Here is a 12,818-nt window from a genome sequence, read left to right on the forward strand (position 1 = left end):
ATGTAAACACACACCTGCAGATCTCCTCTGCCCTGGCGGAGGCGGCGGCCCAACGGAGGTTGAGACGCTGCAATCGGCCAGCCCGCACGTCACCTAGCGCCACGCAACAGCTCAACTCGTTCAGGATGTCCAGGTCAGCAGACAGGGCGGCGCCTTGATGCAGGTCGGACTGACCGCAGGAGGGCAGAAGATCAGACACACGCATGCACACAAATACAAACACATGCGTTGAGTTTATGCTCTCAGGCGGGAGATTTTAGTCACTCAATGGTTGAGGAAATTCAATTTGTTATCTTTAACATACATTGCTTTTTAAAATTCAAATGCTAAATTCAAAACCACATTGTTACCTCTCTTTGTGTTTTTAATTTGAATCAAACTCATATTTTTTAAAGGACTCTCCTGGAAAACTGTATGAAAAAAGTCCTTCAATATAATTTTTACCCATGTCATACTTTCATGTTTTGTTCATGATATATAAAATTAATATAAATAAACCAAATGATTGTAATTTTTCACAATTTTGATCGTAATTAAAATAGCAATGCAAAAGAAATACAAAAACATGTTGCAAGACAAATACCTCCAGACCATACATATTTGCTGAAAGCAAAGAAAAAAATCTGGACAAAGTAAAAAAAAAAAAGGAAAATCTCAACAAACAACCAGCATGTCAAACCAGGAAATTTATTTACACAAGCTGTCAATCTATAGAATATTGATGAACTGACCTGCTCTTCAATGGGAGCCTCCAGACACTCCAGACAGTGATCCAGACTGGACTCCAGGGCCTCCAGGAGTCTGCTTACCTCCTGCAGACACTTGAGCTCCTCCTACACACACACGTTCACGCACATGCACACACGCACGCACAGGAACATATGTCTGTTAATTAGTAGGTCAGTGTGTCGCTGGCAGTGGAAACAAACAAGATGATGAAGAGGAAAAATCTAAAAATAAACACTAACCTGTGGCTATCTCTAAAGACACTCTCATCTGTGCTGATGAATGATTACATTGTGAACCATGTGTTGTAAATGTGTTCCAAAAAAAAAGAACACAAAATCAAAACCTTTAGTTTTTATTGTGGTGTTTTTATACCTGCAGGCGACGCCGCCTGGCCGACAGCCCATCAGTTAGTTGTGTGAGGTGGCATGCCATCATCCTGCTATGTGACTGGACCAGACTGGACGCCAGGGGATCCAGGAGGGCTGTCAGCTCCTTGGAGGCGTCCAGTACTCCCAGCATGTCGGACTGCAGATTATCAGCTTGTTCCAAGAGGCTCTGAAGACGACGGGGAAAACACACACGTACACACGTGCATGTGCCAACACACTTTGCAGATTAATTTCTTGACTTTTATTCTTTTATTCCAAATTTTTGGCCTGCAAATATTGATATGGATTTTTTGATGTGTAGGTTGATTTTTCTTTTTTTTTCAGTCTTTTTGTCCCTTATTCTTTCATTCTTCTTCTTTCATTCTGGTATTTCTGCAAATTTTATCCAATGTCACTCAATTTTAGCTCAATTTCTTCCTTCCAGATATCTAAAATATGTTCTGAAATAATTCTGATGTAATTTCTCGCTAATTTTCTGAATCACTCTTTCCTGTTTAGTTTCTTGATAATTGTGATTCAAAAAATTCACACAAATTAAAAGAAGAATATAATTCTTCATCTTCCTCCATGAACCCGATTTGTTTATCCTTGTCATGGGTTACATTGTTTTTACTCAAATGTACTCTGTACATACTATGTAAATAAAACCTTTTCGCGGGCTGTTTTTGAATGATGGTTTTTGGCGTCTTTGAGTCTCCGCATGTGAGGGGATGACTTCGGGTTCTCACCTTGATTCGCCGGATCCTGACCTCTGTCTGCAGCTCAGGGTCAACTGGCTCGCCACCCTGGTCCTGGTCCTTGTCCTGGTCCGGGTCGGAGTCGATGTCATCCTGCAGCTCCTGCAGCCTGTGAGAGAACAATGCCTCCCGATGGCCGAAGACATCCCATACTGCCAGGACGGTTCCACTCCGATGGAGCAGCAGCTTCAGTGCAGAGGTCACCTGGGCCCACCTGCAGGATGGAGCCAGGGGTCTGCTTATTGGCCCATGTGTGTTTGTGTGCGTGTGTGTGTGTGTGTGTGTGTGTGTGTGTGTGTGTGTGTGTGTGCCCTGCCTCTCTGTCTCACCTGCCTCTCTGTCCATCACATTGCTCAGTAAGGAGCCCAGCGGCATGAGGGCTAATGGCATCCCCCAGGGACATGAGGGTTTGGTCCAAGTCGGCCCAGTCAGCTTCCAAAGGCTCCACCTCCTTATGGAGAAGCTGAAACACAAGTCATGGCTTGTTTTCCGAAGATCAACCCTGGAAACTGATAATTTTTTGAAGATCGGTTGGGAATTATTGGAAATTCTTGTCAGTTCTTTAGAAAATTTAATAGTTTTCAAATTATCTCAAGGGATTCAAGGGGATTGAAAGTTTTTTTAATGTCATTCTACCCTAGGAGAATGGAATGAAATCGGTTTCAAGATGCCTGGTAGACAGCCAGTAGCAGTGATACAGATATAGTGCAATAGATATGTGTAAGATTTGCACAGTATATGGAATAAATGATAAGTTATAAAATTATAAAAATAAGACAAAATTAAAAAAAAAAAAATCTGTATTTTTTTGGTAATTTTTTGTTGTATAAAATACCTGTGACCATAGTACTCCTTGTATGCGGCTTTGTGTACGGTGTCCTTGAGTGTAAAGGAAAGCGCCTTCAAATAAAACGCATTATTATTATTATTATTATTATTATTGTTATGCAGTCAAGTGTACTTCCAGTTGTGGGCACTAGGGGACTCTTTCCGTTTCTTAGGCCGACAAAAGCATTCCAAGTGAGACTGAATATTCCAAGAAAGAAGGGTTGCTCTTTCCACACCTGCAGGTGGCGGTGCCGCTCTCTGTGTGCGGTCAGGGACAGGCAGGGGCCGGCCAGGATATCCAGGGACCCAGAAGTTCGGACCGTGGCAGTTGCCAGGCGCTTCAGATTATTGTTGGCGTGACGCCACAGCTGCCGTATCTCTGCCAGATGCCGCTTCACGGATTGAGCCTGAAAGAAATTAGAACTCTGTTCTCAGATCCTGGAGAACAGGTGCCCTCTGGAGGCCCCAGTGAACTTGAAGGAAAACGTGATCCGAGATGTCCACTGTGATTATTATGCATCCATCCATCTTCTGCCGCTTATCCTACATTCAGGGTTGCAGGGGATGCTGGAGCCTACCCCAGCTGGCAAGAGGCAAGTACACCCTGGACTGGTCGCCACATACAAATACAGACAACATGCACCCACTCACTCATTCAGGGCAATTTTCCCCAATTAACCTGCTGCATGTTTTTGGAAATGTGGGAGGCAACTGGAGAAGCCGCAGAGAACACGCAGAACCCATGCAAACTCCACATAGACAGGTCCCCTTGTCGGAATCAAAACAGGGCCCTTTGTGCTGCGAGGCCAAAGGGCTAACCACTTTGCCACAGCGCCGTCCTGTGATTAGTATTATTGTTATTATTGTTGTATTTATATATACAGAGCAAATATGTCTTCATGCATATGTACAAACATTTATTTCTAATGCTGTTTTTTGTGTGTTTTGCCTTCTGTAGGTACTTGTATGGTTTTGTGAAAGAAACAATGTATTTTGTAAACACTGGAGCATTTTTATTGGAGTGAAGTGGAGTGAATCTTCATTCCTACCAGAGTTCTCCTCACGACCAACATTGGTGTCTGCAGAGATAAAGAGTGAGGTAAGCGCCAGTTTTTTTCACTCACCTGAAGGTGGACTTCCGAGAATGTCTGCAGAGATTCTTCAATGCGCGGGGCAAATCCATCTCCTCCCTCAGTACCATGCTTTCCTTGGAACCCCTGAAGAACTTCAAATTTCAGCTGAAGCTTCTCCTCCAGCTCCTGGTCGACAAAAATACAACTCAGAGTTAAACCATTGGTTGTTCTTCAGTCAAACAGTCCATCTGAATATCAGGTCCATAAATACATCCATCTACCCATTCCTACATCCTTGCTTCCTTCCATCCCTGTACTACCCCCCACGGACCTGACATCTGATGATGTTACTTTCCAGCTCCAACAGACTCCTGGGTCGCTGAGTCGACTCCATCCAGACCTTCTTGTCTGAGATCCAGTGCAGGAGCTGCTCCAGCTGGATGTCTTTCTCTGTCCTGATCTTGAGCAGCTCCTCCACCTGTTGGATCTGAACAGGAGCGCATGAGCATAAACACACACACACCAGACAACCTTGTCAGACACACATAAAGGAGATCTTTATCTTCATGTGCATTAGAATTGTCATCAGACACGACTACCATTTTGTATCACAATCCTTCGAGAGGAATTTCTTTTGCTTTTGTAACCAACCTCTTGAAGTTAGGCAGGTGTTTCCCTTAGCTTCACATGTGACAATCAATCAATCAATCAATCCATCTACAAAGTCTATCCCAAGTATCCACTGGCATTAGCATTAGCGTGGGTAACAGTATCAATGATGTCACACGATGTCACACCTCTAACTGACCTGTGAGCTGAGAGCACCTTCCAAATGCAGCCAGGAGTGGTTGATCTGCCCCTGCTGCTCTGCAAACTGGTTATGCTCACAGCGCTCCTTGTGGTCCCAATTGGCAGTGCAAGCCTGCAGTGGCTGGTTGACGTAGTCCAGTGTGGGGTGGCGAGAGGACAGCTCTGTCTGATGCTCCTGGGATGGAAAAACAAATTGAGATAAGATGACAAAAAGATTGAATTATGAAGTGTGTCAAATTGCAAAGACGGAATCAAGAAGATCTTAAAGTCGAAAGACATTGAAAAAAAGTTTTCAAATAACTTAACTCCTCAAAATGCTGACACCACTGTAGCTGGCTGACACAGCAAGAAGGCTGACAAATGATTTCAAGTGATATTGAAATTCTTTCATGGGATCATTTTGCATCTGTTAAATTGGTACATCTCATAGTATAATATTCAATTTGTGAGAAGTCCATATATGATCGTGAAAATATTCTCCTAGAACCAGAATTTCCCGCCGACCCCCTACCATGAGTTGGCGATTAGCAAAGTGTGACACATAGCCTTGGTAGGGGGCAGCCAATTGACTTGCCAGCTCTGTGCTGAAGGTTAAAACACTGCTACTGCAAAATGGAGAGCACAGAGTCAAATAACTAATATGATAGGATTGATCAAATACTGTATATTATCCTGTTAAGTCCAGCAGCTACAGAGTCAAGAAAAAAATATAAATAATACAGTCAAATTTAAATTTGAAAATAGATTATTGGAACAGGAACAGGAGGTCACCTGGCAGTGTTTCCGTAGCAGCGCCAGCTCATTGCTTGTGGGCAGCACCTGACTGCTGACATCAGGCTGCTCTTCCAGCTGTGACTCAGTTTCTGTGAGCAAAACCCGGAGTTCATTCAGTGTCTCCTGCTGGCTGACGGCCTCCATCCAGCGCTAGAGGGGAGAATGGAAGTCAAAACAAAGGTCTTGACCAGAGCTCAAGTGTAGAAGAAGAATGCACCGAGACAAGCAGAGAGAGCAGTGGCTGCCCTGTGGGACTAATATTTTTAGATGCTGGTGAAATTCCCTATGATCTAAATGCTCCTGAACTAATCACTTGAAAAACAGGCCACCTCTGGAACATCCTGGATTTCATGGAGAACTTCCTCACCTGATGCAGATTGTGTTGGAGATTGGGAACCTTGGCCAGTATATCTGTCCAGTCTAGCTCCAGCTGTCTGATCTGTGTCTGGACTGAATCCAGATCCAGTTTCCCAGGTTCTCCTTCCACCTCTTGGAGCTGGACCAGCTGCCAACCAGCACCCATCACAGAAACCTTCAGACTAGTTTTGTCCTCCAGCTGTTTCATGAACGTCTGAAAAGAGTGACGATACGGTTTAAGTTTTTCGTCTGACATCAAACACACAACAGATTTCCGGCTGAAGCGCACGCACTCAAACACGCACACACAAACTATGGAGTAGCTGTGTTTCACAGCCACCAGACATTTGCTTTTTAGAATGCATTTTTCATGTCTTCTAGCTATTTGGGCATGTGTCCTTACATGGGGACAATGGGATGTCTTTTAATTTATGATCATACCACCAACCTGTCAAAATGTTTATATTGAACCTACTATTAGGTTCAAATGTGCTCAAATGGTTACTCCATTGTTAGTAGCACTTTTTAAGTAATTACTTGCTAAATCTTAAGTAACTCGATGCCAATTTCGGTCCAAACCCAGTTCACAGACTCTACTGTTGTCCTCCTGGGTTTGTGAACTCACCACAAAGTTGGAGTAGTTCTCTCGTCTCTGCTCACGATCTGGTACCTCTTCATCGGCAGGGTTTGAGAGGAGGCTCAATTTGTCGATCACCTCTCTGGCTCCACCCATCCAGTCAGTCAGGACGGTAAAGTCCCTAGCAAATCTGGTTATTTATGAAAATAATTTTTAAACGTTTCAAAAATCCCCCAAAATGCATTAAAAAATGACCTGTATTTAAAATCTTACAATGATTGTTATCCCGTGCTTTTAATTTGGCTGTATTATTTCAAGCCAACATTTGTTCGTTGAATTATCTGTTTCAAACATCTTGAAACTATAATAAATAGCATTTAGTACATGTAAAAAAATATCTAAATCTGATTGTAAAAATATCCTTAAAAAGACAAAATTTTACAAAAGTATAATCAAACCACCGCGAGATTAAAAGTTTTAAACATAGAATATTAGTATTTGAAATTTCCATCACCTTTTCTGCAGCTTCCTTTTCTTTTCCACATTACTTCGTTCTTCTTTTACCCTCTGCTGCAGACTTTTCCAACGCATCTCTAGCTTGCCACTGGCATCAACCGCCTCTCCACAGCCCGCCCTCTGCAGTTGAAGGCCCGTCTCCAGCAGCCGACCAGCCCTTGCGGTACTCGACTCAAGAATGTCAAACTGCTCCTGAAAAAAGGCAAAACACAACTTCAAAACAACACAGCATTGTGTTTATTCAGCTAAATATCTTTAGTGTGTGTAGAAATGATGCAACGTCAAAGACTAGCAACCTGTAATGATACAGGACACTCAGGTGGTAACCGGATCTAGTTAAAGTAGAAACATCCATTTTTAAACACTATTGGAACATGCAGAAATAACCTGTCTTCACAAGCTAGCTAGCTGCCAGCAAAATAATTTAGAACTGACCTTTAGCTTTCTGAAATATTACAAAACGGTCGTGCCATGAGATGGATAGCAGCAAGCAGGATATTTTGTAATACACGCTAATATCTTGTAAAGTCTTAAATAAAAGTTTTTACACTTCAATCAAATATGCATGTTTGCTCAGTAAAATTAGCTGTCAATTAAGCTAACAACCTTCGTTAACTCAACTGGTACTAGCTGGAAAAAAATGATAATTTCTCAACAGCGTCATGGTCATAAAACCACGTGAACATAATCACAGTTCAAACTCTTTATATAGGATTTTTTGGAAATCATATTCAATTTTATCATTCGATAATAGTTGCCACAGACTAAGCAAGTATATGAGGATGGTAGGCAACTGCTAACTGCTAACAACATAATTGTAAATAGATTGAAATCTTACATCGAATCAAAACGTGTAAATCTTTACAAATAAACAGGCTGGTTAATATATACACATCAGATGAACGTAAATTAAAAGTGTAATCCTATGCTAATAACAGGGTAATTTTCAAACTACGACATTTTTTATAGATAAGATATTAAGATATTTCTCAAGCCACACAAATCAAAAGACTGCAACTGAAACTATCAATTTTTATTTCTCTGTTTTTTTTTTTTTGCAGATAAATTAAGGCATATTTCCAGCTAGCATTGCAGTAAAAATCAGATAATCAATGTTTCAGGCAGAATGCTTGAAAAATGTAAAAAAAAAAAGTTGGACCACCCAAGATGTTTTTTACGCTCTGTCCTACTCCTTCTCCTCTCCATTACGCCAATTTAGTTAAGCACCACCTTTTCAATAAGAGACAGACTTCAGTCCCACGGCAGTGACGTTGGGAAGCCCAAATGAGCTATGAGCTGTAGCTAATAACCGCTGAAAAACCCCAGGTACATCATGTACCCCGATGGAGAACAACCTTTTGGCTCCCGTGTAATTGAAACAATTATGTTTTGAGTGGAATAGACAGAGTAGAACACAGAGTGAACTGCTAATGGTCCAGTATGAATGAGAGGAACAGAGCGTCAGAAATGTTTAATATTCCTTTGACAGCGGGACGGGACATACACATTAATAGGACTTACCTGGTAGATTGAGAGGCTCTTCAAAAACAGTGGTTCTGGATCCTGTCCCGGTTTAGGAAGAGAGGCTTCGACGCCTCTGAGGAGGGAGTCGAACCAGTTCCTGTCGTCGTCCCACTGCATCCACATCTAAAGAAGCGAAAGCGGAGGGCGCAGATCACGGAGTTAAAGGAAGGTCTTCTAATTTGTAAAGTCTACCTCCATCTGAGATTCAACCAAAGGTTTTGTAGATTCTCCTCAAATGTTCCAAGCCTGAAGGAGGTGGAACAGAATTGGTATCAAGCATTTTAGGATCTGTCTTTAAGTTTAGCACGAATTTACTAAAAACAGCAAGACCTTGTTCAAGGGGGTCCTTTGCCCCTGACAGTCTTAACCAAGGTTTGACAGTTTTGGATTCCTGCAGCACCTATGGGGTGACAGTCCTCAGTCAAGTTGCCAACAAGTGCTGCAGTTCTCTGTATCTGAGGTCTGTTCTACTCAGAATTCAACAATTTATCCTTTTAAACTGGGAGTGTCGAAGTCTAATACACAGCAGGCCAAAATAAAAAAAAAAAAAATGGTCCAAGTCGAGGGCCTGACAAGATCATTTCAATACGTTTTCAATAACCATCTAACCATTAGATATTTATTGAAAATGTATTGAAATTCTCTTGTTGCACATATTGAATCTGGAACTTGCAGAACCTATTATCTAATGTCTATAAAACAATATTAATCATCAAAGACATGATGGAAAAAATGAAACAAATAAAATTAGTTGTATTTATTTCCTATGGCTCTATCTCTATTCATGATTAGCTGGCGAAAAATACTGGGAGCACATTGTGGGATTTAGTAGTATTATGGTCGTGCGGGCAATTTACTGGTGGGCCACCTCTAATAGTAATTAGACACTATCATGCAGGCCAAAGATGATTAATTCACAGGGCATATCCCATGGGCCTTGAGTTTGACACATGTGATTTTTTTACCCTTTTTTGTTTACCTTAATTGATTTGAATTTTGAGGTGATCATTTTGCTAAATTCAGGTGATCTTTGGGGACAAATAGATGTTAATCAATGCTAAATTACAACACTGTTTTTAATTGTAAATGGACCTCAGCTGCCTTTTTCACCTTCCAAACTGTTGCTGGACTTTTCACCAGGAAATCTTACTTGGATCAGCCTTTGGCTAGTTGGACAGATAGAGGTATCACTTCAGAACAGAGCACAAGCTCACTTCACTTACCTGTAAAGTTTCTTCCATCTGGCATCTCTTCTCCAGAGCACATGTCTGTAGTTGGACCTCCTTGTCCTGAAGGGTCTGCATTTCAGCTTCCCAGCTTTGCGGGGCACTGTCTGGGGCTCTGCTGGTCAAATACTGCAAGATGTGGAAGTGCTGGCCAAGGAACTGGAAGAACTTCTGCAAAGACATTTTGAGATAACATTTAGGAAATGCCTACCACCACCAAGGCCCAGGAGGTCAGGGGTCAGTATTGATCCTGATCACATGTCCCACTGACCGTGTGACTGGCGAGCTGCTCATGCAGGTGCATCCTGCTCCGAAGCGCGGGGGGTCGAGAGAGAATCTCAGATCCCAGGCTGATTAGCTCCTGTATGCTGAGGATGAGGTGCTGGTATCGACACAGCTGCTCCTCACTGCTCTTCAGCTCCTGGCAGCGGGAGCGGACACCATGGAGGGTCTCGTCCAGCTCACCCTGCAGACAACAGGAGTCTCTAATGTGTGCACAGTCCAGAAATCTTAACTAATATTTGAATATCCTGGTTCCTATGAGTCCCCAGTTGATTACCAGCATACCTGCAGTTGTGTGGCCTGCTGGATGAGGGATGTGGGCAGGTCACATTGCTTCGCTTCTTCCAGCAGGGAGTTCACAACGTCGGCCTGCTGCTGTAGGGCGTCCTGCATTGGCACCACAAACTGAAACATTTTCATTAAAGTAACAGATATTAAAACTTAGATAAGATAAGATAAGATAAGATAAGATAAGATAAGATAAGATAAGATAAGATAAGAACCAAAAATGGTTGGATACAACATCTTTGGTTATTTTTTACTTTAAGTTCTTGTCACTAAGTACATTTTCCAGTTTCAGTAAAAATAGACTTTAAGTTTATCAAGCCCTGGAAAATAACAAACTATAGATATCAAGAGACACTCGAAAGAACTAATACTAGAAAAATACAAGGTATTTATTTTCTTTCTACACATCCTGCTCATCACATCACAGGATCAATGTGTCCTGGAGCCAATTACGGCTGTCACTTAGATGACGGGCGGGGCTTAACCTGGATGGGTCAGCTGTCAATCATCCAACCGTTCACTTTCTCATTCTCATCTAAAAACAATTTAGAGTCTAACCATTTTGAATTGTGGGCGAAAGATGAGGAACCTGGAGAGAAACCAGGAAGGAGAACGTGAAGAACATACTAAACCCACACACAGATCCCAGTCAACCAACAGGTGAGTGTGCTGACACGCTTGAATATGATATTAAGATTGGGGTCATGTGACAAACAGGCAGAACATCTCATAGATGGGTACCTGCAGCCGCTGGCTCGGATTGGAGGCTCCTGCCAGACGGCATGTTAACATCCGGAGGGCAGTCTGGTTAGAGGTGAAGGCTGCATGCAGCTCTGAGATCAGTCTCTGTCAGGTTAGAGTGACAAACAGTGACCCGACGCCATGCAGCCACACCAAGGGAAGACCAAAGGAATAGGTGAAGATCAGAATAATAGAAAAAAAGATTGAAATGAAAAAGAAATAAATTCAGAATTTGTTTTAAAATGTTAGCTCAAAATTTGTAAACATATCATTGGAAAACCTGCAAAAAACTCCTCAGAGGTTAAAATAAGCTAAAAAGCTAAATTGGAAATATAGGAGTATTTACCGGTTTACTTTTTAGAAAACACAATAAAATACAAACTCATAAGTAATAACAACAAAGAAATGTTTCAAAAATAAACCAGCAATCACCAATACAAATGTGCAACAGCATTATTGTAAAATAACAGAAAAGACCAGGAAATAAATCCTCAAGTGCCTGGTCTGACTGGTTATGCTACCTGTTATTGTCTTTAAAATCGTTATTTTGATGCTGAACCCTCATGGAGCACGGGTCACAGGACTCACCTGCTGCCTGGATGCTTCCTTCTGCTGCTGACGGAGCTGCTCCTCCCAGCTCTTAACCGCTGCCTGCACCACCGGCAGGATCTTGATGGTTGCATCCATGCAGGACCTGCTGCCTGCCGACCCCAGCGCGGCGCTGATGTCTGACCCACGAGCCTCCAGCTCTTCTTGGAGGGCAGATGCTTCCATCCACACGGTCTGGAGGTTTTTTAAAAATGCAGTGAAGCTGCAATGAATCCTTCGGGCCTCAACTGAGATAAACAAGGTCAGGAGATTCGGGTGGTTCTATTGATGGGGGCGTAGTCTGCTCATGCTCATATTTCATAGCTTCATGAATGTTTTGACTCAACAAAACGATCCTCAAACAAAACACAGATCTGACCAGATTAAAAAAAAAGGAAAACAAGGAAGCGCTAAAATAAATCATTTAAAAAACAATATGTAGAAAATGAATGTATTAATTATTTAATTAATGATTTATTTCCTGAAAAACTATGAAAGTTTTAAAAAATATGCAGGAAAACCAGAAAGCCAGATAGCAAAAAGAAAGACAGAAAAATCCTGTACTAAAGTTTGACAATTTAACATGATGGTTTAACAGTTTTGAAGAATTTGAAAAATAGATGGACATTTTGACAATTCGGTGGCAATTTTTGACAGACTGATAACTTCAATGTTTAATATTTTGACATTGTAAGGTTTTGATCATTTAACTATCAGTCATTTACAAAAGTTGACGGTTTGAAAGTTTAAAAAGTTGAAACGTAAATATCGTATTGAGAGTTTAATGGTTGTACAATTTGACTTTTTGACAAGTTGACAGTTATAGATGATTAATTTTAAAGAAGTTGAGAGGTTAATAGTTCCTCTCACCTGCAGCAGTGACATAGTCAGGGCATCATCCTCGGGCGTGTTCCCACCAGCCGAGTGCACCAGTGTGCCAACATCATTAAGGAACACACAGAATTGGCTCAGCGCATGGAACCACAGCTCGTCCAGCGCCCCAGGGTCCTGAGAAGTCGACAAAGGTGGTTGTGAAAAGGAGTTGTGATGTCACAGAAACCTGAGTGCAATTTCATCGGTCCTATCCCCGTGAGGGACGACATACTTTTCCTACTTGCTGCTATGTGATGTCAAAATGAAAATTGCTGCAACAAGAAAAGACAGTGGCAGCCATGAAGCTTCTGAGTCAGAAAATAATTAATTTAGACCTTAATTGTCACTCTCAAGGATTTGGTCCATCTTTCTCACCATAAAAGGGGGACCTGAGGATTCAAAGACTCTCTTCTCTTCTCTTCTCTTATGAAATAAAACCGTTGACACAAATCAAATCGATCTGTTCCAGTAACTTTGCTTTTTCTGCAAAGTAGCGGCTGAACAGA

General features: G+C 41.8%; 1 protein-coding gene across 1 annotated transcript in view; it reads right to left on the reverse strand.

The window, feature by feature from the left end:
- The window catches only part of syne2b (spectrin repeat containing, nuclear envelope 2b), a 140,106-nt gene that overhangs the window by 40,526 nt on the left and 86,762 nt on the right, over positions 1-12,818 (reverse strand). The window contains exons 84-102 of the mRNA XM_086147898.1: positions 12,310-12,447; positions 11,440-11,634; positions 10,108-10,209; positions 9,812-10,006; positions 9,538-9,711; positions 8,312-8,437; positions 6,789-6,982; positions 6,323-6,464; positions 5,708-5,911; positions 5,338-5,490; positions 4,565-4,741; positions 4,088-4,243; positions 3,808-3,942; positions 2,920-3,090; positions 2,185-2,318; positions 1,847-2,069; positions 1,102-1,284; positions 732-833; positions 15-169 (exon numbers count right to left, since the gene is read on the reverse strand). Of these exons, the coding sequence (XP_086004024.1) occupies positions 15-169; positions 732-833; positions 1,102-1,284; positions 1,847-2,069; positions 2,185-2,318; positions 2,920-3,090; positions 3,808-3,942; positions 4,088-4,243; positions 4,565-4,741; positions 5,338-5,490; positions 5,708-5,911; positions 6,323-6,464; positions 6,789-6,982; positions 8,312-8,437; positions 9,538-9,711; positions 9,812-10,006; positions 10,108-10,209; positions 11,440-11,634; positions 12,310-12,447 (3,059 nt within the window). The remainder of the gene's footprint in view (positions 1-14; positions 170-731; positions 834-1,101; positions 1,285-1,846; positions 2,070-2,184; positions 2,319-2,919; positions 3,091-3,807; positions 3,943-4,087; positions 4,244-4,564; positions 4,742-5,337; positions 5,491-5,707; positions 5,912-6,322; positions 6,465-6,788; positions 6,983-8,311; positions 8,438-9,537; positions 9,712-9,811; positions 10,007-10,107; positions 10,210-11,439; positions 11,635-12,309; positions 12,448-12,818) is intronic.

The sequence above is a fragment of the Fistularia commersonii genome, chromosome 1 (genome assembly GCF_037954325.1).
Source record: "Fistularia commersonii isolate RoL2024-O1a breed Wild chromosome 1, RoL_Fcom_v1.0, whole genome shotgun sequence".
Classification (NCBI taxonomy): domain Eukaryota; kingdom Metazoa; phylum Chordata; class Actinopteri; order Syngnathiformes; family Fistulariidae; genus Fistularia; species Fistularia commersonii.